This window comes from Rissa tridactyla, chromosome 1 (genome assembly GCF_028500815.1).
Source record: "Rissa tridactyla isolate bRisTri1 chromosome 1, bRisTri1.patW.cur.20221130, whole genome shotgun sequence".
In the NCBI taxonomy this organism is placed as follows: Eukaryota; Metazoa; Chordata; class Aves; order Charadriiformes; family Laridae; genus Rissa; species Rissa tridactyla.
This window is the reverse complement of record NC_071466.1, coordinates 8,599,139-8,625,392: the sequence shown is the minus strand read 5'-3', so window position 1 is coordinate 8,625,392 and position 26,254 is coordinate 8,599,139. Positions and strand designations below refer to the sequence as shown.

The 26,254-nt window shown below is 43.1% G+C and overlaps 1 protein-coding gene across 3 annotated transcripts in view; it reads left to right on the top strand.

The window, feature by feature from the left end:
• Nucleotides 1-1,423: 1,423 nt before the first annotated feature.
• RAB6A (RAB6A, member RAS oncogene family) overlaps nucleotides 1,424-26,254 on the top strand; it is a 69,625-nt gene continuing 44,794 nt past the window's right edge. For all 3 annotated transcript variants that reach the window (XM_054204348.1, XM_054204339.1, XM_054204329.1), the window contains exon 1: nucleotides 1,424-1,770. In XM_054204348.1, the coding sequence (XP_054060323.1) occupies nucleotides 1,701-1,770 (70 nt within the window). In that variant the 5' untranslated portion in view covers nucleotides 1,424-1,700. The remainder of the gene's footprint in view (nucleotides 1,771-26,254) is intronic.

Below are 26,254 nucleotides of genomic sequence, written 5' to 3'. Positions count from 1 at the left end.
AGAACAAGGTCCCTGGAGCGGGAAGGTTCAATGAGTGTTTCCATTCACCAGGCAGAGACGGAGCACGGAGCGCGCAGCTGGAGACACCGAACAAAGGACATTCGTGGCCGCAGGTGACCTACCTGCAAGCAAATCCTGTGCCCCCTTTGGCTACATGGACCATTTATAAATCCGGGACAGCGGGTCACGTGGAAATGGAATAATGTTTCAGTCCATGATTTTTTTCAGAGGAGAAGGATTTGGGGCGTGGTGTCCCCTTAGCGGAAGAGATGTGGTGCTGAGATGTCGCACTCAGGCCGTGGCAACGAAGGTGTTGAGATACAAGAGGGCACAAGAGAACAAAACTCACTGCAGCAACTACATTTGGGGGGGACTAAATGAGCAGTGGATGCCATTCCCTGACCATCAGTACAGGGAGGGTCTGGAACAATCTCCCACATGGGAAAATGGTGAAAAACTTACCCATTTCCACGTGGAAAATACCTCCTGGAGCATTAGTTGGACCTCGTTGAGTGGATCGCAAGAGATTTGCACCAACGTCGACACGAATACAACCATGGGGCAGGAGCTGCAGACCCCGGAGGGCTTTGTCATTGAGCACGTTCTGGTTTCAGCCGAGATATTACTGGGAGCAGCAGGCGATGGCAGCACCAGCTGAAGCCCCGAGAAGCCCAGGGGGGTGAGCGCTCCTGCAAAATCACATTTTGTCTTCAAATTCAAGCAAGAGAGTATTGATCGGTGTGGGATTGCACCGGGGTGTGAGAGGAGTGAGCAAGGCTGCGTGGACAAGAGACATCCTGAAGCCCAGGTTTAAACTGGGATGCAGCTGGGAGCCTCCTCATCCCCTGAACCTTGAAGGCAAGCTGGGAAAAATAGGGAGAAATGGGTAAAAAATAGTTAAAGCTAATTTTAGCTGGCTCCTAGGTAGGGTTCTTGCCTCTCTGCCAGGCAGAGAGGGGACATGGAGGTGTTGCCAAATGACAGCCCCGGCCATCCCAAACGGGTGACAGTGGGAATCATTGCCCTCCTTGGGAAATGTCACCCTGCCCTCAGGGATCCTCTCGGGCCGTCGTGGAGCAAGTGTCCCCAGGAGATGCTTCTCTGAATGTCCGTATCAGTTTAGGATTAGGCCTTTGGTTTTAAGGACTGTGCTTGTTCCTTACACCTTTGGGATCCCCCCCGCCTTGGAGCTCAGTGATCTCAGCGAGCGGGATTTCACTTCGCGTCCAGGAAACCCCATAGGCATCGTTAGGCTCCAGAGTGAACATCCCTCTCTCCAGCTTGGCGGCGGAGGGCGGCGAGCCCCGCCTTCTCCCGTGTCGCCCTGCCCCTGCCGCTGTGATTGGCCCGTCGTGGGGGAGTGGGCGGGGCTCCCGGGCACGCAGCACGACGCGTAGCGGCGGGGGGTGGCGCGCGTGCGCGGGGCGGAGCGGGAGCGCGCGGGCGCGGTGTGAGGCGCCGGGAGCGCGGGCGGGGGAGAAGGAGCCCGGCCCTGAGGGGAGCGGCGGCGGCGGCACCGACACCTCACCCAGCCGGCTGCGCCTCGCCGGGGCTCCGCGTTTCGGTCCCACGCCCCTGCCCGTCGCCTTCGCCCAGGGGAAGGCGGGGGGGGTGCGGAAAGAAGCCAGCGAGAGCGGTCGCGGGTCCCGCCGCGGGGAGCGGAGCGAGCTCGGGGCGGCGGCGGCGGAGGCTCCTCCATCATGTCGGCGGGCGGGGACTTCGGCAATCCGCTGCGGAAATTCAAGCTGGTGTTCCTGGGCGAGCAGAGCGGTGAGTCACCGCCCGGCCCGGTTCGGTCCGGGTCTCCCTCAGGCAGCGGCGACGGGGCAGGCGCCTCCCTTCCCCCTTGTGGGGGGATCCTGAGGGGATCCCTCTCCTCCTCACCTTCGGGGGGGTGTCTCGACTATGCCGTCACCCCACGTTATGAGGGGAAGAGGGGGTCTCCCGCCCCTTCCCCGCCGCTTTCCGTGGGGCGGGGAGCTGCGGGCCCTCGGGGGGGGGGGGGGGGGTTTGCCTGTGGGCGTTTGCCTCCCCCTTGCAGGGGCTGCTCTGCCGTGTGGTCGCCGCTCCTTCGGTGACAGGGAGGGACCGAGCGTGGTTTGGCTGGGGTTTAAAAAAAACACACCGCCAAACCCCAACGGCCACATCTCCAGAAACAGTTGCTGATTCATTTGATCCCAGTTCCCAGTTTTTTGGGGGGCAGGAGTCTCAATGCTTGGTGTTTTCTGTGTAAATATAGCATTTTTCGAAAATAGAGTCGTGTCTTGGCAAAGCGGATCCAGTGCTCTAAATATTTAATTCAATCAGTGAGATTTTTCTTCCCTGTCTTTGGAATGAAAAAAACCACACAACCCAAGCGATGTCTTCCTCAGTAGAAGGCCTCTGTCTCCAAGACTGCATTTCAAATCTTTCACTTTGGAGAGTTCTCTGGAAAAAAAAATGCTCATTTGGTGGATGCTTTGTGTAATCCTGGTCAGATATCGAACGATCTTTGACATAATGAGTAGGTGCAAAATATTCTCTGTCTCAGGGTGGGGTATTTGCTCCCTCAGCCACCTTTGGTCTCTATGTGGTAGGAGATGATGAAATACTAGTGTGTTTCCCCCCCCCCCCCCCCCCCAAATGACTTATATCTTGGTGTTTCCTCACTCTTATGTAGATGAGCTTGGTGATAAGGCTGCTGTTAAAATTATTTACCTATATGTTGTCAGTTTGCTTTAGTCTGTTCCTTTAATCTCTTTTTTTTTAATATATATTTTATTTTTTGGTGTTGGAACAGATCTTCATATTAGGGGTTCAGGGAGCACAAGTTCAACTTGGATATTTTTTTGGGGGTAAGTCACCTGATGTACTTGGTGAGGTGCTGTTTGGCCAGCCATTTTATGAGGATTTTGGAAGAGGGTCAATGTGTAGAAGCAGCTGATTTGGTGGTGTGTTTTTTTTTTTTTTCCCCCCAAGGTATTTGATAACAGGAATCTTGAGTATTAGCAGTGCATTTTCAAAATGCTTGGCTTGTTTTACTGTATTTCTGAGCTTTGATTTCATGAAGCTTTTTCGAATACCTCCATGGAAGGCTGTAGCACCTGGTGCAGATCTTAAATCTCAGCAGCTCTTAGTTTACACGTGGATTTCTTGTCTATTCTAGCAGACGTAACATCAGATACATGCTTCCTCTAGTCTTTGTCATTTTTTCCCCCCTCTCAGCTAATCGTCTGTGTTCATAGTGGAAGGTTTAAAATAATTCCTGTTCATAGCATCAAATCTGGGGTGGGGAGAAGGGGTTTTATGGGTATAGCACAGCAAAATGCTCCTAACTAAATATCTGTAGCACTGCAACTGCTGTCTTGACTGTGGCTTATGGATGGGCTGAAGCTGATTTGAATCTGGCTGGTCAGGGCCTGGCTGGCAGCTGCGGTGTGGGTTTCAGACCTGCCTTTGTCTCGGATCCTGGGCGATGACTCCGTGACTGATCTGCGCTCAACTCGGTGCTGAACGAGACGATGTCGATGGCAGGGTAGCCCTCAGTGTGTCCACGCCGCCCACGGGTACTGCAGCGTGGGCATGCTTCAACCCAATGCTCGGACAATTCTCATCTGTGATGGAGAAATGGCTTTTTCTAAATTTGGCTTGAATCTCTTAAGATACTGCTGTTATGATGTCATTCTCTGTAATTCTTAATTTTTCTTTTTTTTTTTTTTTTACTGACCAAAGTGTGCATAGCTCCCATTACAAATGGCTTCTGGAAGAATAAATGCGCTAATAATGTTCTTCTGTATGATGGAGATAATTAGAGGCATCTCTGGTGCTGCAAAGGGAGTTTGAGTGGGCTTTGCTTACACGTAGCTCCCTTTGTCATTCTTTGTTTTGAAGGTTAGGGGAAATCTAGAAATAAAGTTTTTATAATATCGGCTTTCATAAATGAGAAGATTTCTTTGTACAACTGTTGCGCTGAATTGCTGCATTCGCTTCCTGTTTAGCTAAAAGGTTGTCTGCCCTGTTGTAAGGCCATAATTAAAGATATCCTACTGCTGCTGGTAGAGAGGCTGAGTGCTTCTGTTTCATTTACATTCAGGGACTTCAGAATGACAAATGAAATGTTATGAAGGGCTACCGTGTTGATCAGCTGCTTCAGCAACCAAAGCTGACTAATATCAGACTTTCTGTGCTGACTGTACCCAGTCTCTTCAATAAGTAGGTATGTTATGGTTAAGAAATTCTTAACTGGAGTTCATTACTGTGCGGGCGTTACAGCCCTTCCATGTGATTGTGTGAGCAAAGGCAATATCATTCCATGTGAGATCTGGAAGCATCTCTAGGTGTTTTATTCTTATTTGAAAGTGGGATTGCACAGTGGATGCAGTGTCTGATTTTTTTGCTGGTATCCTCAGCCATATTGTGGGAGTTCAATGCCGTATACCTAGGCGTTTGTGTGGACTGCAGTGATTCTTCCTAGATACCCTGTTCGTCACTAGCGGCAGATTCTCTCTCCTATGCTAAGATGCTGATTATTATTTTTTTAAAGCCCCTTCTTTCCTTGCTCCCTGATCCCCAAAATCTTCTTGTCTCCCGTTATATCGTCTGCCTTTTCCGCCTTTATTGCGACAGCTCCTCGAGCGCTCGGTGCTGTGGCGAGCGAGCTGACACACCGCTGCAGCTCCCTGTCCATGGGTCCTGCCCATGCTGAGCCATCCATGTGCCGTGGTGTGTGGTGGCTAAACATCAGGTCACTCACAGATCCTTTCAGGATTTACTGCAAGTCATTGCCTCTCAATAGCAATATGGTTATTGTGTCCCCCATGCCCCTCCCCAGCTGAGCAGGGGATACTTGCCGCATGTACAGTGGATTCATCACGAGCCTGCAACATAATCCGTGTCCAGCTAGAAGAAGCTTCTCTTTCTCTCTTATTTTTTTTAACTTGTAGTACAAGGACAGAGCATTGGGTGGCTAGCAAGAAGGCAACTTCACCAGCGCTTGCCTTAATTGAATTACTTTTCTCAATGATTGAAGATTATACAGAGTTTAGCAGTTTTAAATATGCTAATCTTTAATGAAAAGGCAGAGAGCTCTGTGCTGAGGGATTAGATAGAGCTATGGTGGTGGTGGGGAGAGTATTCTTACTGTCTTTGATCTTGTTTTATTGGGTGATTTTCATCAGTCCTAATGCCTCAAGTTTAAGGAATTCTGATTTCTGGGTCACAACAGCTAGGGTACATATCACTTGTGTTATAGGATAGCTTGCAGTAAATATGGTATACATTCAAATATTAATAACATCTTTAGTTTTATCTTGTATATGAGCAGCTTTGCTACTTAATACATTGATTTTTTGATTGAGTGGGCAGAACTGAATGCTGGGGCACTGCAACAGAAATATTCTTTCATCACATGGGTTTATGCTGCAGCTTTTATTGGCGAGCAAGTCTGAAGGGCATTAATACGTACAGAAAGCAAAATAAGTCCCTGTTGTCTCTTTCTGGTGGCATTTCTGCATTGCATAATATCTTAAAGCATGTTAATTTGTTCTAATTTTCTTTATCAGGAACCGAGATTTTTAACATTGAAAAAAAATTGATACGTACGATATAATAAGTTGAGGAATATAACTGTTTGGAAACCACTAATGAACTATACTGTTGCATAATGATGTTGGTACAGGCGCTGCTGAACAGTGTGATGTGTCTTATTAGATAACTGGAGAACTGCAGGTGGTTTGTGTGTAACATGAACCTGGGGTAACAACGGTCACTGTTCAGGCTGTCTGCGGAGACTGGTATCCCTGTGCAACTTAAAGCTCCCTTCTTTTTAAAGAATTCTCTGCTTTACAAGCTACAGAGAGCTATTTACTTGTCCCCCTGGTGTTTGAAAAATCTTATCCCCTTCCTCCTGTTAATTTCCTAGTGTCTTGGTTTTCCTGTGGGCAGGTCTTCAGATATTTGGGTCTATATTTGGACTATATGCATTTTTCATGAGTCACTGAACTTCACTTTCTTGGGTGCGTCTGGAGGATGAATATTGGCCTGGATCTCTCTCTTCATCTTTGAAATAGCCCTTCCTATAGCAGTGTCTGGAAGAAGCATGTCAGACTTGGAGAAAAAGACTGAAATGTTTATGGTGCCTTTTGATCCCTGTCTATTTGTGGAAGCCTCTGAAGGAGCTAGATCTCTTCTTCAAAGGAAGAATAGCTACGCCTTTCTGCACTTCGGTATGTTTTTCTGTCTGTATCTGAGAAATAATTTGTGAACTTGGAAGGAAAGGATCTTCTTGTCCTTTGATTTAAAATAATGGCTTTTATATCTGCAGCTGTTGGAGTGTTTGGTGATATTTGTCACTTTCTTGGCACGTGATCCAGGTCTGACAAAGCTGATATCTACGGGTTTTGCTGAAGCTGTAAATGGGACTAACAGAGAAACACAGGTGAGGAGAACCTCATCTGAGGCCACCTTAGCAGAAGATCTAGCATTTGGAAATTATCAGAGCCAATGGTTGTCAGCCATTCTTCTCCACTTCACTGGTTGTTAAAAATCTGTCTTCTGTAATCAGTTTGTGAGGAAGTAGCTACATTCCTGTTTACCTGATAATTTAGTCTAGGTGTTTAAAGGCATTTGTTGTGTTCATGCATGTACAAATACTGGTTGTATATACTACTGATTAAAAAAAACCAAAAAAACCACCAACAAAACAAACCCACAAAAAACCCAAACCAGTGAACCAAAACAAGCAAACAAAAACTCTCAATGGTTTGAAACATGGCTCAGAAGAAGTCAAATTTTGCTGTCTTGACATGAGCACCATCGGATTTTTCAAGACAACCTCCAAAACTCACCTGAGAGTCCCGTAACCTGCAAGAACAGTTTCCTTGTGACACAGGAATGTTTCTGAAAGGGTATGGGAGCTCTGATGTGTCTCTTCTGGTATGGAGCAGGGTAGGACAAGGCTAAAAGCACTATTTTGAAAATGAACTGCTATAATCAAAATGATTATGAGTTTGACACATTAGTATAAATTATTTATGGAAGTAGTCTAAATGAAAAATGAGTGTCTCAGCAAACAAACAGCAGTCAAAATATGGACTGTCAGGGAAAGTAGAATTTTTCAGGTCTGTTTTCTTGATTTATTTACTGAGCTTACACAAAGTTGAAAAGCTAAATGGATTCTTTGTTTTCCCCTCAGCATAAAACAAACTCTTCTGCTCTAATATATTGAAGGGCCCAGGGACAGCGAACAATTGAATCAATGACTTTACATCAGATATTTTCTGTTTAGGTTCAAAACATGATGGACTAAATATGTTTTGGAATATTTCAGTAATATTAACTGAAGAAAATTGACTTTTGTGTATGTTTCAGTAGTATTTAACTCCTACCCAAATGCAGCCTAGTGCATCACAAAAAAGAATGCTGATCTGGGAAGCAAGTATTATATGAAACTAAATCTAAATAAATTCTTTTCATCTATGTGAACTATGTAATAGTTCAGTAAATTTGTGTGTGTGGGTCTGCACGTATATTATACTTAGAAAATATCAAACTTAGTGCAAAGGCCGTACTGAGTGGCTGAAATCCTTTTGAGATGGAAATCGCTGCTCATTGGTTGTCAACCAGTAAAAATACCAACTTAAGAAAATAATGAAATCTAAATGCAAAGCAGTATCAAAGTTGGGGGTTTAAGTGGAAAGAATTCCTACTCCTGATGTCGCATGCAACTCGCTGCAGTTATAAAACGTCCTGCTGAAACCTCCCCTTGTTTGATACGTGGACCTGTATTTTGCGTGCCACTGAGTTCTTGAGCCCCTTCCTTGCTTGCTTCTGGCTGCCTCCTGTTGAGTCTGTCAAACTGAGTTCAGGCTTGAAATTAGGAAGGAAATCCTTATTCAGCTGTACGGCACAATAGTGCCACTTACTTAATTTGACTTTTTAGAACAAGGGTGTAACTTTGTTTTTTGTTCCCTGTTAGTATGTTGTTTCTGCTGGACCGCCGTAAACCGTGATGGGTCGGTGCTGCCAGAGTGCCAGGGCATGGTTTCTCAGTCCACCGTGTGATTTGAAAAGACATCTCTGACTTCTGGCATACCCAGTGTGATGTGAACTGGTTTAGTTATAGTGTGCACAAGGGAGGCTGAGGAATACAATGCGTGATGTCCTGAAGTTTGACTTTTCAAGTATTTTTACAAAGCCAAGCACAAAATTCTTAAGCAGTAATAAGAACCATTTAAAGAATGGATGCTCCAAAGTCCCTTTCCTTCTGCTAGGGCATTTTTTGTCCATAAAATAACTTCCTCCTTTAGTCCTATCACAATGACCAGAGCTGGAAAGGCCAGCAGGTGGTTACTGATAACTCTGTAAGCGAATCCTGCTTGACCTTGGCTCTTTTTGTAAGTGCAGGTGTCTGGCTAAGTACAGGCGCACACTGGCATCGCCCGTGGTAGTTGCTTTCATTTTAATGCAGAGAGTTGCGCCATACTTTTAAGAGTTTCCATGACTTGACTGGCTGCCAGTATCCCCTGGAGATGCCACGCAGCTATTCTGAGATTTGCAGGCTCGTAGTGTTCTCTTATCCAGACATGTGTAGGTGTCATCAACACATAGCATTAGGCTTTGGTTTAAATCTAAAGCATATTTGCCCAGAACTGAAAGAGTCGGGAAGAAATATTGGAGCAATACTGATGAGCAGGTAGCTGTTTTGTCTTCAGCCATGGCCAGAACCAGCTGCGCCAGTGGAAGGTGCAGGTAAACCCGCTAACGATTTCTCATTTCATTCTTAACTTTCTCTTGGTCTCTTTTATGTCTTGAATTGTGAGCACTTAAATCTCTGTACTATTAACGTTTGCGACCATATAAACGAGTGCCATTTGTCCTGCTAAGTGATGTTTTTTAATGATTTGCTTCTAGGAGAGGAATCGGCAATTGCTGCAGCACAAAAAAAAACCCCACTCCAACATTTCTGTAATTAATGCAGAGGCCAGTTTATTCCATTCCTCTAAATGCTTCCTGCTACGCTTCCTGTACTTGCCTCTGTCTAGGTTTGAGTTACAGCCAGTTCATTTTCTTAATGTTTTTGATATGTGTAACACAAAGGGAAGAGAATTAAATCTAGAATAGATGTGTAGCTAAAAGGAGAGGGGCACTCAGAGGGTGCAGTCTCACCGGCAAGGCTCCAAGCAGTGTCTGATGCACGATTGACGAGGTTCCTGTCACTTTGATCTCTGCCAAGGGGTCTAAGTAGCTGCTGCTGGAGTCGGGGAGAGTGAATTCCTGCTAACAGGCGAGAGCACTGCCCTGCAGAGGCTCTGAAGCTGTCTGCACAGAAATGGGCAGGCAGCGTTGTATTAATCTGAGCACAGAAGTGTTTCTCTGCATCTCGTAGGGCTAGGCACTTCATTTGTTTTAATGAAGATGTTGCCTTCTCTGGGAGTAGAAAATATTCACTCATTACTGACTCTGTCCTCTTCTGCCAGCACGGAAATGGCTGAGAAACCCTACTTGTCAGTGATGGGAGGACTTTTTTTTTTTTTTTTTATGGCCTGACAGAAGGAAGGCTTAGCAGAAGAATTTGAACTAGATGGGTGATTGAATCATTCAGTGGATGTCTGAGGTGGCGGAGGAAATGGAGAGAACAAAATTTATTGTAAGTGCCACAAGCAAAAGCATAGGGTGCACCTGGAGATCGATAAATCTTGGCGAGAGCAGCGTGAGCTCAGAACCAGGGTAGAGGGCGTTCGATTAGAAATGCAGGTAAGTGGAGAGTGCTTGCTTTTGGAAGAGGGACCGAATCTGCAGGTAATGTCTCCTGATGGATGCAGTCAGCATTGTGAAGGTAGATGAACAGGGCTTAATTTTCATGTCTAACAGAATTAATTGGCGGTGAAACACTGTGCTGCGGTGTCTTCTCTTTCAAAGGAAGTTCTGACTCCTTTTTGACTTTACTAGGCAGCAGTAGGCAGGTCCTCATGCTAGAGGTTTGCTGCCTTATTTGTCTTGACTGTATTACCTGATTTTTATTTTTTTTCCCCCCTTTCCCCTGCTCTCAGATTGATGCATTTGCTGCTGAAGCAGTTTTTGAGTATTGTGTCCTTGGCTCACTCAAAATGGCTGAAAATCACTTGTGTCTGCATAAAAGCTAGGATGGCTTCGCTAAAGCTGAGCTTCTGCTGCTTACTTGAATAAAGCTGTAGGAGAATCTTTCAATATAGCAGCTGAGCACAGCTGGAGGAGGCTTAAATTAAAATGGCTGAAGAAAAGTTTGAGTTTTTTTCATCTCAAGGAAATCCTAATTTTGTGGGTGGGGTTTTTTTTTTTCATCTTGACCTCAGAATGTCTTACAAAGAGGTTTTCATAGGGTGTATCTCTTCCAGCTCCTTGCTTCCAGACCCATCCCCCAGTTCAGGTTCTTGTAAGCCCTTCTCAGTTTTCTGAGCTGCTTCTGAGTATCAGTTCTTTATGTATTCAGTTTTGGTTTTTTCCTAGTTGAGTTATCTTTTGCCTTTTTTGCTGAACAGTCATTGATAGGAGTGGCTTTTATCCACAAGCATACAATTAACTTCGTGACCATAGTTCTTTTCTACTTTTTTATTTTTAGCTGCATTTATACCTCAGTGTGACTTGGAGAAGGGGACAGTTTTTTTCCTGAAACTGCATAAACAGTAGGCAGATCAAAAGCTTGTGTCCCATAAAATTTACTTCTGTATTTGGTAGTGTAATAACAGACTTGAAAAAAGCTTTTTGCAGAGAAAGCATAACAATCTTGTAATCATCTGCTGGTTTGATGTTAAAAAATTATTTTTCCCCCTCTCTGTTAAAGAGTGCAAAGGGCTGATAGGTTGCCTCTGTTTATATCTGTAGGCTTGATGGACTGTTTATGCTGTCACAGCAAGTAATTTGCAGTTAAATACAGTCTTGGCCTTCGGAATTCTACAGTTTAGCTTAAAAATACAGGAGGGTTTTTTTTCCCCCCCCCCTTCTCTGGAAGACAGCTGGGTTTTCCGCCAAATCACTAAACTGCAGAATATATAGTAAACTCAAGAGCAACCTTGTGCTAATTATTACTACATACATTCCCTCCAGTACCTGACATCCAGAGAAAAATTTAATATGGAATTGTGCGGATCATGTTTTAAATGTCTGTTGTGGTCTGCAAGACTTGCACGGCTAAGAATGAGTCAAAGACTCGAGATCTGGCTTTGCCTGCTTGGTTTCAGGTTAAATCAAGCCTTGTTGTTTGTAGCATGTCACAAGTCAGAACTGTGTCCCTTGGAAGGTGGAGCAGCCATGAACCCTTGGGTAGGGGTGTCTCTGGGTGTCCTGGATCCTCCTTGATCCCAGGAAGAACAAAGGCTTTCCCACTTTACCCTTTGGGAAGTGGAAGAGGCAGAGTGTCCTACATGAAATGTTTTTAAGGAGTTTCAAAACAACTCCATGCTTTTGCCCCGATTTGATGCTTCTCAAATGCTTGCCTAAAATACCTGACTCAAGAATCTGCTTTTATGTTGTATCGCTGTGCTGCTTTGATTTCACTAGATAGTTCCCCACTGCCACCATCAGCCGCACAGTGGAACAAGAAAGCAACCAGATGTTGTGTAGTATTTACTGGACTTGGTGGCAGCTCTTCTATGCATCTTAATGGCACAAGTGTGACCTTTTGTGTTTGGCAATAATGTCTTTGAGGTCCTCACTGGACCCTGTGGTACACTTAAAGCTGGTTTTGGAGGTATGATCGCCTGAAGACACAAAATTACCTTCTGTGCACATTTATACAAGGAATTGCTAAAGTTAGAAACAAATCTTTTCTGTGTATCTTGAAGACTAAATATTATAGTTAAAAAGAAATTTGTATATGTCCTTAGAGCCCTTATATGAAGGGATTGTTCCTCTGGAAAATACTGCTCAAGGAGAATATTTATTTCAAGATACTGTATCCCATTTGGAGTGTAGATAATTCTCCTCTAAAGAATATCCTGCACCAAACCAAATTTCTCATATAAGCACTTTTTTTTTTGTAGTTGAACACTACAAGTCTTTTTGGAATAGCCTTTTTCTAGAAAAGGTCAGAATAAAATAAACAAAAAGGAAAAAACTTGTTCCATTGGCTATTTGTAACCAAATTCTTATCTTTCAAAGGCTAACTTTTTTTTGAAAATTCTTCTGGATGAGTATTAAACCTTGGGTCTGCAGACCCCTCAGGCTCCATGGCCTCTTTCCAAGGCATTTGTGAAATGCAGCTGGGAAGAAACAAGTTTGTCAGGTGGCTTAAACTCTCTACAGAGAGGTCTCTGTCTCAGTTAGGAAGTTTAGAGGCCTGTATGTTGAAAGGCTGGAAGTCGTTGTGCCGGATTAACATTGCTTAGTTTGCCAGTTTAACATCATTTGAGCTTGAAGTTCCTAATTTGCAGTGCAGGTGGAGCAGGCAGCAGGAGAGTCAAGTGTCCATGGTCTCTGTTCTGCCTCAGTCCCCAGGAAGAAAGCTGGCACAGTCCAGGAGCTGAATTGTGAAGGAGAAACGGGTAGTGTCGTGTCAGGATACACTACTCTTGAATTCTTAACATAAGGTTTTTGTAGCCGTGTGTTGCTTGGACTTGTATGGGTGTCATAGAATTGTCTAGGTTGGAAGTGACCTTTCAGATTGAGTCCAACCATCAACCCAACACTGCCAAAGCCATGTCCCTCAGCACCACATCTGCCTGGCTTTTAAATCCCTCCAGGGATGGTGACTCCACCACGTCTTGGGGCAGCCTGTTCCAATGCTTGACAGCCCTTTTGGTAAAGAAATTTTTCCCAACATCCAATAAACCTCCCCACGTGTAACTTGAGGCCATATCTGAGGAGACCGGAGTGTGCAATTTCTTAAACTGTGCTGTTCTCAAGTTCTGCATGTTTTTTGGTTTCTGTTGCTAAAAAAAATAAATTGTGGTTGGTTTATTTTGGTACTGAAATCAGGATTCAGTGCTGCTCTTGTAACATGCACTCGTATACATGTTGCTGTGGAGTTGCATCATATAGGCTAACCCACGCGCATTGTTGTGCAGAGGATTGTGTACATCTCTGGTTATTTTTGCACAGGTCCCCAGGTATTCTCCGCAGACGTCCTTGTCAGCTTGGATCAGCAAATGCTGACTGAATCCACGCTGTGCTTTGTGAAGAGGTGTGCTTAATGAAAGCACACAGAATGTCCTCTCTGCATTTCTTCTTCTTACAAGCTGCCTCCTTAGAAGCCAGGCTGCATCGATCTTAAATCAGGAAATCATGACTGTTTTAAGATATTGTTCAGGCTTCGTTCTGAAGAAATACTCACCTGTGGTTTTGCCTGAAGAATGAGTTTGAGAGAAGAGAGCTCTTGTGTGGAAAAAGTAATGGTCAAGCCTTAGTCCTTCCAGACCTGCCCAGGAGATGGTAAGGTCTGGGAATAAGATGGAGTCACTGAGGAGGAAGCTGTGTGGAGCTCTCTTTCTTCTCTTTTTTTTTTTTTCTCCTTCCCTTAGGCAGGATGAAAGTTGCTACAGCGTGAGAGGGCAGTTTTCTCTGGGGCAGCGTAGGGTAGGTGGTCACAAGAGGAGGGAGCAGGGGGAGCTTGTTTTGCCAGATGGATCGTGGTGCTGGGGAAACATCAGGCAAAACTTAAAGGATGGAGGGAAGGGAAGTTGGTTTTACTCCCTGGCATTTTAATAGGTCTCCTGAAACTTCTCTAATTCCTTGCTTGAAAAGGTTGACTTAGCATTGCTTGTTGTGCTTTCAAGGGCAAAACATATTTAGGAAGATAGCGATAGCTTGGTTTAAGGACTTCATTCAGCATGTGGTACAGGGAAACGATGACTGGATTCCCTGAGCTAGATGATAGCATATGCTGGTTTAGCTTGCATCAGAATAATGTTTAGTGCTGAAAAGAGAAGAAACCATGAATGTTTCATTCCAGAAATGTATACTCAGGTGGCCGCCCATTTTATCTTCTCCCTTCTGCTGCTGTTCTCTGCCTGAGGATATTGCCATCTTAACGTTACTTTCCATAGCTACAGAAAGTCTTGCGTGTTGTATACCACAATACCGTGAAGGAGGAATTTCTCCTGAGAGACAGACTTAATCTACACTATCATCTCTCTCACCACTGCAATCTGCTGCATGGGGTTTTTATCTGGTTTTCTCTTACTTGCTGGCGTTGGTTCCATTTTATAATGCAGTTTTTTGGATTTATCTGAATTTAGCTCGTTAAATTATGCAAGTAATACTTAATGTGGGACAGGGGGGAGATTCTGTGGAAACAGAGAACAGAGACGGAGGTTATACTCTGCATACTTATTTAGAGGGGAAACTGGAAGATAAACATTTGAAGTCCCATAGTAGACTCGGTTAAAGGCTGTATGCTTTGTAACAGTTATCAAGATTTTTGTGTTGAACTTCCTATTTACACAGATAGCTCCTGGCAGGAAGAATGGCAGTATCCATATTTGCCTAGCTTGCCATTGGGCTGAAGAAATTCTCTACCTGAACTACTAGCACTGTAAATCAAAAGATTTACTAGGAGGGGATCCAGCTGTGCCTAGGCATTGTGGAAATACGGTGTCAGGTAATTGTGGCGCTAAAGAACCTAAATTAAGCCTTGTGGGAGAGGAAGAAAGGACAAGAATAGATCATGTTCAAGCAGAATGACAGATGCAGTGGTGACAGATGTCCTAATGCTGTATTTCTTGGTGGCTGCAGAGAGCAGGGTTTAATTAGGAAGGCATCATATGTAGGAAAAGCCAATGAACCAAACTTCAGATAATCAAATATTGCAGGAAAAACTCAAGTCAAAGAAGCGTCTTCAGCTGCTTTTGTTTGCAGAAATATGACTTCTTCCCCATGCTTTCTCCAGAGGCAGGTGGGCTGTTTTTGGAAAATTCAGATTATTTGTATCACAGCAGTGAATCTGGCTCTTACTTCAAAGAGAAGATAGTGGAGACAAAACTTTTCATCCAAGGTTAAGGGTTGGCCGTCGTGGTATAGAGACCTTCTTCGAATGGCAGAGGGAGACAGACTGACACCACCAGTGACTATATGGTATTGAGGTATGGGGAAGAGGCGAGCTTTGGATAACCAGGAAGGAGTTTATAGGTGAGCTGTAAAATAAAGGCTTGCAAAACCTAAAGAAACTTCTGGATACTTGAAACAATTAAAAAGCTAGTGGTTTAGGGAGAGGGAATGCTTTTGTTTTGCTTTTATGTACAAAGTTATATATATGTATGAAGTTACATATAGTGTATATTGTTGCAATATAAAAAGTGAAGCTGAAAGGCACTGAATTCTTCCATCAATTCAGGCAGAAATTACATTAGAACCCTTTCAGTAACATTTTACAGAAATTAATAATCCCGATGGCTCTCCTAGCTGACAAAGATAATACTTTAAGCGTGTGTATTATGCTCTTTCATTACAGGCTTCATTGAGATTCTTCAGCTTGCTTTAAGAGGCCAGAAACTGAGATTTCTGTAATACAGATGTTTTGAATAGTGTAGGATGGAAGCCAGGTTGGACGGGGCTTTGAGCAACCTGGTCTAGTGGGAGGTGTCCCTGCCCATGGCAGGGAGTTGGACTAGATGATCTTTAAGGTCCCTTCCAACCTGAACCGTTCTATGATTCTAAGAGAATATTGGCTTTTTCTTGCAGGAAGCTAGAACCCCTCTCAAAAGGGTGTAAAAGGCTGTATAGAAGTGGAGGAGAGAAGTAGTTCCCTGTTACAAAAAAGCAGAAATAAATCTGCTCGGATCCTGTACTGATTAGGCTTGGGGATGAGAATCCAAGGTAGATGATTAATCATTTTAAGTTTAAAGTTTGCTGAATTGGCACTTCTAGAGGTGCTTTGGGCAGCTAGTAAGCAGGAAGGATGAAGTTTAAATTTATAGAAATAGTGTCTTGCTGTGAAGATCAGGATCCTTTTATGCTATGTATTTTAGGGAAAGTATAGTAAGAATCATAGAATAGTCTAGGTTGGAAGGGACTTTTCAGATCATTGAGGCTAACCATCAACCCAACACTGCCAAAACCACCACTAACCCATGTCCCTCAGCACCACGTCTGCCCAGCTTTTAAAACCCTCCCGGGATGGTGACTCCACCACTGCCCTGGGCAGCCTCTTCCAATGCTTGACAACCCTTTCAGTGTAAAAAGTTTTCCTAATGTCCATCCTAAACCTCCCCTGGCGCAACTTGAGGCTGTTTCCTCTTGTTCCTTTCCTCGCCTGTTCCTTGGGAGAAGAGCCCGACCCCCCCGGGCTACCCCCTCCTTTCAGGGGGTTGCAGAGAGCGAGAAGGTCTCCCCTCAGCCTCCTTTTCTCCAGGCTGAACACCCCCAGCTGCTCCTCACCAGACTTGTGCTCCAGACCCCTCACCAGCTCCGGTGCCCTTCTCTGGACACGCTCCAGCACTTCAATGGCTTTTTGTGTGGTGAGGGGCCCAAAACTGGACACAGCACTCGAGGTGGGGCCTCACCAGTGCTGAGGACAGGGGGATGGTCACTGCCCCAGTCCTGCTGGCCACACTGTTCCTGATACAGGCCAGGAATCCTGAAGTTTTGTGGTCTAACCCTGTACTCATTTCTTTGTTAGAGCTTTCACGACTGCTGTATCACAGCTGGCTGTAAGGTTGCGATAGCCTTCATGCAAAGCTGTTACAGAACCGTATATTCATCTTTAGTAAAATGGCTGGCACTGATTACAATGGGAACCCTGAGTGACTAGCTTGGATGTAATCTAGTATCACGCATTTGCATTAGAGTGGATGAATTTTACCCCTACTTACCCTCCATCTGTAATGGGGGCAGAGGATTACCGCAGTACAAAGTTGCGAAGGAGATAGTGAGGGGTGTTTCATGGTTTCGAAATATGTGGGTGATTCAGATAAAAGTAGAGAAGGTAGACAATAGTTCACCTGTCCGATATTCCATATATGATCTGTACATATGAGAATTAGCTAATGAATAGTTCACCTGTCCTTCTGTATTACATATATGATCGGTACGTATGAGAATTAGCTAATGAAAACTACTTTTCTCACTCTTCCTTAGTATTTCCAGCAGAGGAAGCCACTTTTGCTGTCTTGGGAGAAGTCTGAGGCTTGCCATGGTTCACACATCTTCTGAAACACTACAATCCTATGTTTCTCTTTTTGCTCTGAGATGACCGGAAGAGTTCCGAATGGAAGTTGTATCATCCAGATTCCTCTCTTCCATGTTGACTGAGCATGGAATACCAATTAAAACATTCATTTAGCATTATCATAAAACCCATTTTGGTATTGTGGCAGTGCCCACAAGTTCGAAGCACCTTGCTTACTCTGAGCTCTTCCAGGTTTTTATTCATGGCATTCAATTTCCTAATATATTTGCCACATCTAAATACAATCTGTCTTGTTTTTTGTAGTTGAAAACACCTCTTATAATTAGTTAATTAACCACTGTTGAGGTGTCTTTAAATAGAGGCATTTTACATGTTGTCCTATTTGCCGTATTTAATGAATACTTTTTGTGGGATAAATTAGTCAAAACCTTTTGAATCTTGTGATTCAATTGCTGTATTATTGCTGGAGCAAGTTTGCCTGGATAGCTCCTGAGAGGAAAAATATATATATTTTTTTAAAGAAATTATAAACTGCTTAGTCTAGAAATTTCTTTACAGTGCCTGAAGAACTTTGATAAAGGTTCATAAAGTAGTGCAAATAATTGGCAGATATTGTCCTTTTTTTCCCCCCAAATAATTTTTTTCATGAAATCTATGTAGTTCAGGAGCAATCCTGAAAGCTGTACCATTCTGTGTTGCTAGTGTCTAATAAATGAACTTATTTTTCCTTCTTTAAGATGATGTATAGACTACTCTTGATGGGCTCTTTAAGGTCCCTTCCAACCCTAACAATTCTATGATTCTATGAATTGGGGTGTTTTGGGATGTCTTTGCTGTGAGGATCTTTCAGATGTGTCAGTTCCTCAACTGGACTCAAATAGTTTGCCTTTAATAGGCAGCATTATCAATAATATTGTGATATTTTCATCTGGGTTTTGAAATTTGAAATTTTCCTCCTTTTTTTTTTTTTCTAAACTTCATTGGAAAGCTATAATATGGCCACCAATGTAGAGTTCAGTGTCACACTTTCTTAAAGTGAAAATTCGAGATTTTACGAAGACTGAAGTTAGTTAATGTTTATGCAGCATTGAGGCATAGGGTGGGCCTGGTAGCCTTCAAAAAATCAACTTATTTTGATGCATTCATGCTGTGGTAATAAAACACACAGAGGGAATTCAGTTTTCTTCTGGTGTACCTGCAATGACTTCACATTTTTGTAGAATCTATTTTTTTGTGCTAAACTAGCAGGACTCCATCCGTGTAACCTGTTCAGTGAAGTGTTTGATTTACCATCTCAATTTGGGGCTGCTCCTGAATGAGAGAGGTTGCTGTTTTGCTTCAATAATTCTGAAAGCTGAAGTTATTACTTAGCAACGACTATTGAACTTCATCCCAATTTGTCTGATTAGTTTTGGCTTTTTGTAAGGTTTCTTCTTTTGGAGGGGTCAATTTCTTGACAAAAATATGATAAGCATTGTATTAACTTTATTAATAGACTGAATTAAAACTTCACGCCTAGTTACGCATCACAGTTACGTGAAGCAGCTGAAGATGTCATCATCAAGACTTTCCACAAATGTTGAATCATTTAAATAGCACTTATTGACTTTCACTGCCAATAAATGTAGGTTAAAGAAATTTCTTAGGGGGCAGTTTGGTATGCCTTCATGACTGCAAAAAAATCGGAGAACTGTATTCTTTTAAAATTGAATAAAGTAGCTTTTCCCCCTTACAGCTATCCAAAATTTTCACTCGCCTTTCTTATGTTGATTTCTGTCTGTATTTTCTGCTCTCTGGAGCTGATTTGATTCCTTTTGTATCTGGTGAATACAGCTTTTCATGTGCATGAATGTAACCCAAATAATATTTATAGCTGATGATACTGCCGCTCTTAGATTACATTCTCAAAATTGCCAACATCTAGAGAATATTGGATTGACCATCTATGTTTAGGCAAGATTTTTCCGTGTGTACATGTTCTGAAGTAGTAGGAGTATATTCACGTTTCCATCTTTAGCAGTCTCGGTGCAGGAGTGAACTGCACAGGTAACTTTTGATGAAGACTTTTTTTAGGGAAGAAGCATCAAATGTACTTCATTGAAGTTCAGTTTTGTAACCAATTTTAAATTGTAATTAAACCTTAATGTAAAATGATTTAGTTCTATTCTTAGAATCATAGAATTGTTACGGTTGGAAGGGACCTTAAAGATCATCTAGTCCCCCCTGCCATGGGCAGGGACATCTCCCAGTAGATCAGGTTGCTCAGAGCCCCATCCAACCCGGCCTTAAAAACTTCCAGGGAAGGGGCTTCCACCACCTCTCTGGGCAACCTGTTCCAGTGTCTCAGCACCCTCATGGTGAAGAACCTCTTCCTAACGTCCAGTCTGAATCGACCCATCTCTAGTTTTAATCCATTCCCTCTAGTCCTACCATTCCCCGACATCCTAAAAAGTCCCTCCCCAGCTTTCTTGTAGGCCCCCTTAAGATACTGGAAGGCCACTATAAGGTCTTCTCGGAGCCTTCTTTTCTCCAGACTGAACAACCCCAACTCCCTCAGTCTGCCCTCATAGGAGAGGTGCTCCAGTCCTCTGATCATCCTCGTGGCCCTTCTCTGGACACGTTCCAGCACGTCCATATCTTTCTTGTAGTAGGGGCTCCAGAATTGGACGCAGTACTCCAGGTGGGGTCTCATGAGAGTGGAGTAGAGGGGGAGAATCACCTCCCTCGACCTGCTGGCCACGCTTCTCCTGATGCAGCCCAGGACACGATTGGCTTTCTGGGCTGCTAGTGCACACTGACGGCTCATGTTGAGCCCCTTGTCCACCAGCACCCCCAAGTCCTTTTCTTCAGGGCTGCTCTCACGCCAGTCACTGCCCAGCCTCTATCGGTGCTTGGGATTGCCCCGACCCAGATGGAGGACCCTGCTCTTGCTCTTGTTGAACTTCATGAGGTTGGCATGGGCCCACCTCTCCAGCCTGTCAAGGTCCCTCTGGATGGCATCCCTTCCCTCCAGCATGTCAGCAACTGTTAAGTTGCTGTTCATCTTTCTGAATCTCATGCCTTAAATTAAAAGATGCAAGACCACTGGAATTTGAATGCTCTGAAGGCTAGAGTGAAAAATAACCTAATACAATCCTGGTACTCTTTACCAAAGAAGAAAAGGAAGATAATCCGAGGTTATCCAGGAAGGAGCCTCACTACCAGCTCAACTTGGTGGTTTCAGGTAGCAAATCATTAGACATGGCAACAAGTCTTTTCACTGATGTAATTTCTAGTGTATGTATCACAGAATGGTAGGGGTGGGAAGGGACCTCTGGAGACCATCCAGCCCAACCCCCTGCCAGAGCAGGGTCACCCAGAGCAGGTTGCACAGGAACGCATCCAGGTGGGTTTGGAATGTCTCCAGAGTTGGAGACTCCCCCACCTCTCTGGGCAGCCTGTGACAGGGCTCTGCCACCCTCACAGGAAAGAAGTTCCTCCTCATGTTTAGGTGGAACTTCCTATGGTCAAGTTTGTGCCCGTTACCCCTTGTCCTGTCTCTGGGCACCACTGAGAAGAGCCTGGCCCCATCCTCCTGACACCCGCCCTTTCAGTATTTCTAAGCGTTGATAAGATCCCCCCTCAGTCATCTTTTTTCCAGACTGGAGAGACCCAAATCCCTCAGCCTTTCTTCATCAGAGAGCTGTTCCAGTCCCCTAATCACCTTGGTAGCCCTTTGCTACCAAGCAGTTCCCCGTCCTTCTTGAACCAGGGAGCCCAGAACTGGACCCAGTGCTCCAGCTGTGGCCTCCCCAGGGCAGAGCAGAGGGGGAGGATGACTTCCCTCCTTCTGCTGGCCACACTCTTCTTGATGCACCCCAGGATGCCATTGGCCTTCTTGGCCACCAGGGCACATTGCTGGCTGATGGTCATCTTGTTGTCCACCAGGACTCCCAGGTCTCTCTCTGCAGAGCTGCTCTCCAGCAGGTCAGCCCCCAACCTGTCCTGGTGTGTGGGGTTATTCCTCCCCAGGTGCAGCACCCTACACTTGCCCATACTGAATTTCATAAGGTTCCTCTTTGCGCAGATCTCCAACCTGTCCGGGTCTCTCTGTATGGCGGCACAGCCTTCTGGTGTGTCAGCCACCCCCCCCAGCTTTGTGTCATCAGCAAACTTGCCGAGGGTGCACTCTATCCCCTCATCCAGGTCATTGATGAATATATGTATTACAGTTGTCATTGGTAGTACTCAAATCTCAGGAGAAGACGAATGATGCAAAGAAAAATTCTGGATTTCTGAAAGTATTGAAGTACTTCTGTGTTGGGAAGAGGAATCTCCCTTTTTACTGCATTGTGTTCCTTGGATATTAAGATTTGTTTTCAATGGTGGTGGAGAAATGGACTCTTGGGCAGAGATAACGAAACAGATAATTTTGCGGGGAAATAGCACCAGTGCAATATCATTCTGAAAAATCCAGAAGAGTGTTCTTCTGTTAGATAATGATAGCCTATCATTTTTAGCTTATCCTATTTTAACAAAAGTTATTTTTGGAGAACATTGTTATATTTGAAGATTTATATGCAGATTCCTGGGTAAACTGCCCATGGATATGGTTTGTTTTGGAAACAAATACTGTGTTAAAGTTATTTAAACCAGAAATTCATCATTATCTTTTGAATATCTGCATATGTTTTCAAAATGTTTCTGTGGTGATTAGTCTCTTATTCAAATTGAGAACTTAAAAGTTGCAGTAAAATCTGGAAATCTAGTCGAAGTAATACCTTCCCTTGCCACTTTCTCACTTTTTCTTCAGTAAATATAAGCAAGTGCTTCATGAGAGCATAGATCGTGCTTTTTGCTCATATTCCGCTAAAGCTTACTAATTTGGAGAAGTGGAATAAAGTCCTGAATGTTTATTTTTACTCTTAATGTGCTGATTCCAAAGACAATTGTAATTGCAAGAGAGGGAAACAATTGTGTTGATTCTGACTTTATGCCAACATTCAGAGCAGTTTTCGGAATTTGGAAATGTCATTTTTTTTACTGTTTTGCTTGAATCTTGTGGTCTAGGTGCTGGAGGAGCGTGTAGCTCCTTCCCCTTTTGCAAGAGGAGCTCAGCACAGAGCAACAGTTGCGCTTACCAGAACTACTCCTCAAAGAGCAGACCCACACTTCCAATGTAATGTCTGTCCAAAGTGGCTTAATTACTTTGGATCTGCGTATGTAGCATTTTACATCTTCCAAGTCTTTTACAAGCATTTAATTAGGTATTTAAAAATAAAATACTGAGGTGTAAAAAATTGGATCTTATGAATGATTAATTACTGAAGGTCTCCTTGTGGATTTTTGCTCAGTGCTGCACTTGTTTTTAATGGTGTGTCTGAATGATACAGCCTATGTGTAATATATGCTTCAAAAAGTGGATTAATCCCCACAGGCTTTAACTGCCATCATATATAAAGTGAATATTAAGCTACCCTTACATGACAATAATAAAACTTAAATATTGGTCTTTTAAAATCGATAGGTTCAAATTTTTGTGTAAGAAGGAAGTGGACCATTAAAGCAGTTGAAATAATAAAACCAACCCGAACCAAACCACCACCCAGTTAATAAACAAACATGCAGTTAAAATTAAAGGCAGAGTAAATATTTAATGGACCCAACTTTCCTTCTTTTGACTTTATTCTATGAATCGGGCTTAGAAACCATCACTTGGGCTAAAGTGAGTTGGCATTCATATTATTGAGATATTGCGTATCTCAATAATAGATTTGTTGTTTCACTGAAATGCTGAGCAGTATAACTTTCCAAAAGCTCTTTTTGGAACAACCTGACCCAAAGGCTAAAGCTTTTTGTCGAAGGTGAAGTTGTCATGGCATTTGCAATGTGTGTGAATGTGTTTACATTGTAAAAAATACACAGAAATTGGAACAAAAACTATAACTGAAATTTTCTGTAACATTAATGCATAAAACTAGAAATACAGCAAGTAGAAATTGTCTGTAAACTATTATATAAACAAGTGGTTTTTTTTCTTTGCTTGTACTCAAAGCACCTTATGAAGTGTTAATGCAATTGCATTTCTGCCAGGGCTGAAGATGTTATAAGGATGAGGTGTCTCTAAAAGCATTTAATTTGTCTGAATGTGCTCGCAGCAAAACTGTCCCTTTTATCGTTGAGTAAACCGGCACACAGTTAGCTAGAGTTGTTCTGCAATTTGTCCGTAAATTGCATTATTAAGGAAATGTTTAGCCAAAATGTTGTGGGGACTGTTGAAATGATAACTAAACAGGGTGTTTTGATAGAAAGTCAATATTAAATGTCACCCATTCTGACTCTTTGAACTCCTGTTTACTGCCCAGCTTCGGGAACCACTCTGAGGACACTTGAACTGGAGCCCAGAAGAGAGAGCTCTGTGGTACCAGCACTCTGCTGTATTTCGCCTAGGCATATAGGTGTCATTTTATAGCCTGAATTAACTTTTAGTCACTGACTTGCTGGCAATATAAAATTAATCTTTGTCCAGTGGGACTTCTTAGAACCCTTTTACACATGCTTACCTCAGTGCCATTTTGTCTTTAGTAATGGAATTATACAGGGTTTATTCGTTCTTTGATTTTAAACTGAATCTTGCAAATCCTCATACTCCGATTTAGAGAAAGGCAGCCGTTCCCAACTAAACTGCAACTGGAATGAAGAGGACTTTACTATCCGAAATCTAATACTGTTCCTTCTCCTTCCCTTCCCTCATCATCCTCCAACGCCCCTGCCTCCCAAATCCGGTCTTAAATGTTTTTTTTTTTTTCATAGAAGTGTACATACAAATATAACTTAGCTTAATATTGGAGGTGGTTGTATGTTCTGATAGTGGAATACTTCTCCGTGTGTTGGGTAAAATCCAGTGTTTAAAAGCAGAATGAGGATTCCAGAAGCCATGACTTTGCAAGATCTACTGCTGCTGTTTTTAAAAGAATAAAAATAAATCATTTCTGAGATGTAGGAGGAGCTTCCCAATAACATCTCCTGCATGGGATGTCTTCTGCTCCCCAATCTGTACTCACCTTCTTCTTGCCAGCTGAATTCCTTATGAGGTCCACTTGAAATTCTCTTCCTTATGTTGACCTGCAGCTGAGAACTCCTTGCTCCACTCCCTGTGCCTGGCTGCTAAGAAGTTTTGAGTAGAGACTGTGATCATATGGATATCTGTACCACTGAATCTTTCTTCTTCCTTAGTTTCATGGTCATCCAGATTTGATCAGAAGATCATTGGGACACATTTTACAGTATTACCAAGTACTCTTATGGTTTCGTAGAGATGCTGCTTAGTGCTGTCAATATTTATGCTGAGGCTCGAAGAGCCTTCCTTCTGAGGCATTTCGTGAGCAGCTAAAATAATAAAGTTGCTTGGAAAATATTTTAAGCCTAATTGGAAACATGTTTTAAAAAGCTGTAACTATGTAAGACAAGAAGGAAAGCTCAGTCTTCAAGCTGTGGTGAAAAATATCCTCAGGAGACTGAATACATTTGGTGTCCTTTTTTTTTTTTTTTTTTTCATTCCCAGCAAATAATAATAAGAGCCTGTGCAGCAGCCTTTGAAATGTAAAGGTGACCTGTGAGTACCTTTAGTTAATTAACAAAGCTTAAGGCTTTTTTTCCCCCCTGTTTTTCTGGATATCTTCCGTAGCAAACATGACCACATCATTCATCCTTCCTGTTCTCTGGTTTTAAACTCGTCTGCATGACTTCTCTCTGCTGTGGCAAGAATAGTTACTCTTTGGGATATTGTTTTCAAAATACTTGAGATGAGTGTCATCAAAAGGTGGACATTTTCCTTTTAGAAATATATAAAGGGTTAGTATTCTCATACTTGGGACTCTTACACATGCTCTTGAAATATGAGGGCTTTTTTTAACAAAAATTGTGGTCGCTATATATGTAAGGCAGCCCTGTATCTTGCTGCTGCTTCTGACATCATGAACCAGGGCTTAAGAAAGTCAGGAATAGAAACCAGCTTCCAGAATCCATTCTTGAGAGCCATAGCCTTAAAAAAAAAATAATAATAGTGTAGCAAAACTCAGTGCAAGCCCTTATGGAAGTGAAAGGAGTTGTTTATTTCCAGTTGAACAGATTTCGCTCACAGTCACTGTAGCGTAGATTTTACTTCCATGTGCTTTCAGCTGTGTCCTCAAAAGGGTCAAGATGTATAAAGTGCTGGGGCTGGAGTTGCTTAATGTGACACAGGATGGGACACAGTTGAGTCCTCATCATGTCTCTTGGATTCATCTGGATTTTTCCAGCACTGAACCGATACTTGTGGACTGTACTTGTGTACCACTTAGGAGCTCAAAAGTGTTTGAGACCTTTCCTCTAGGTATTTTGTCTCATCCCTCTTATGGCTTGGGCAAAATTCCTGATTCTCCTTGTTTTTTTTGTTTTTTCTTATCTGGGGACTTAACACCAGTTCTTGATCTTCTTGTTACCTTATCTTAGGCTTAGTCTTCCTCTTCTTGCTATCTGGTAATTTGAATGAAACCACATTTACCACGCTATGTAGCAATTAGTATGTGCAATTCCGTTAATTCTCTCTGTTGCTTGTTGTTGCACGTGTTTACATGCGTACTTCATTTATCCCTTCTTAACATTTTTGTTACCGGTCTTTACAAGATCTAAGACTCTCTTTCCCCAAGGAAAAACTTCTAGCTTGGTCTACTGTGGACAGTAGAAGACAGTTTCTGGCTTCCACACCAGTTTAAAGGGTGTTCATCATTTAGAAATAGGCAGGATTCTGCCTTTTCAAGAAAACTCAATTGCTTTCGGCCTTATGTAAGCAGAATGTTTGGCCCTTCTGTACAAAATGATGGAAGATTCAGAGCTCTAAACATGAGAGTTGACAGGCGTTTTTGCTAACAGAAAACTGGAAGTACTTCTCACAAAGTGGCATTGGGTAACTTCCCGGATGCGTGGTGTTACACCAGATGAGGAAAACTGAAATTGCCTGAAGGTCCCCCTAATTTTGGCTCTCTTTTTAGAAATCTTTTAGACTGTGAAAATAGCCCTGGTTATGTTATGTTTTGTGGTTGACTTGGAGCTCCTCCGCAGAAAACTAGACAAGTGGCTTCCTTTTCAGAACACAAGGCCTATATTTTATAATGAGTTTTTATGGCTGTGCTGAAGAGGTAACGTTTCCATGTTTTA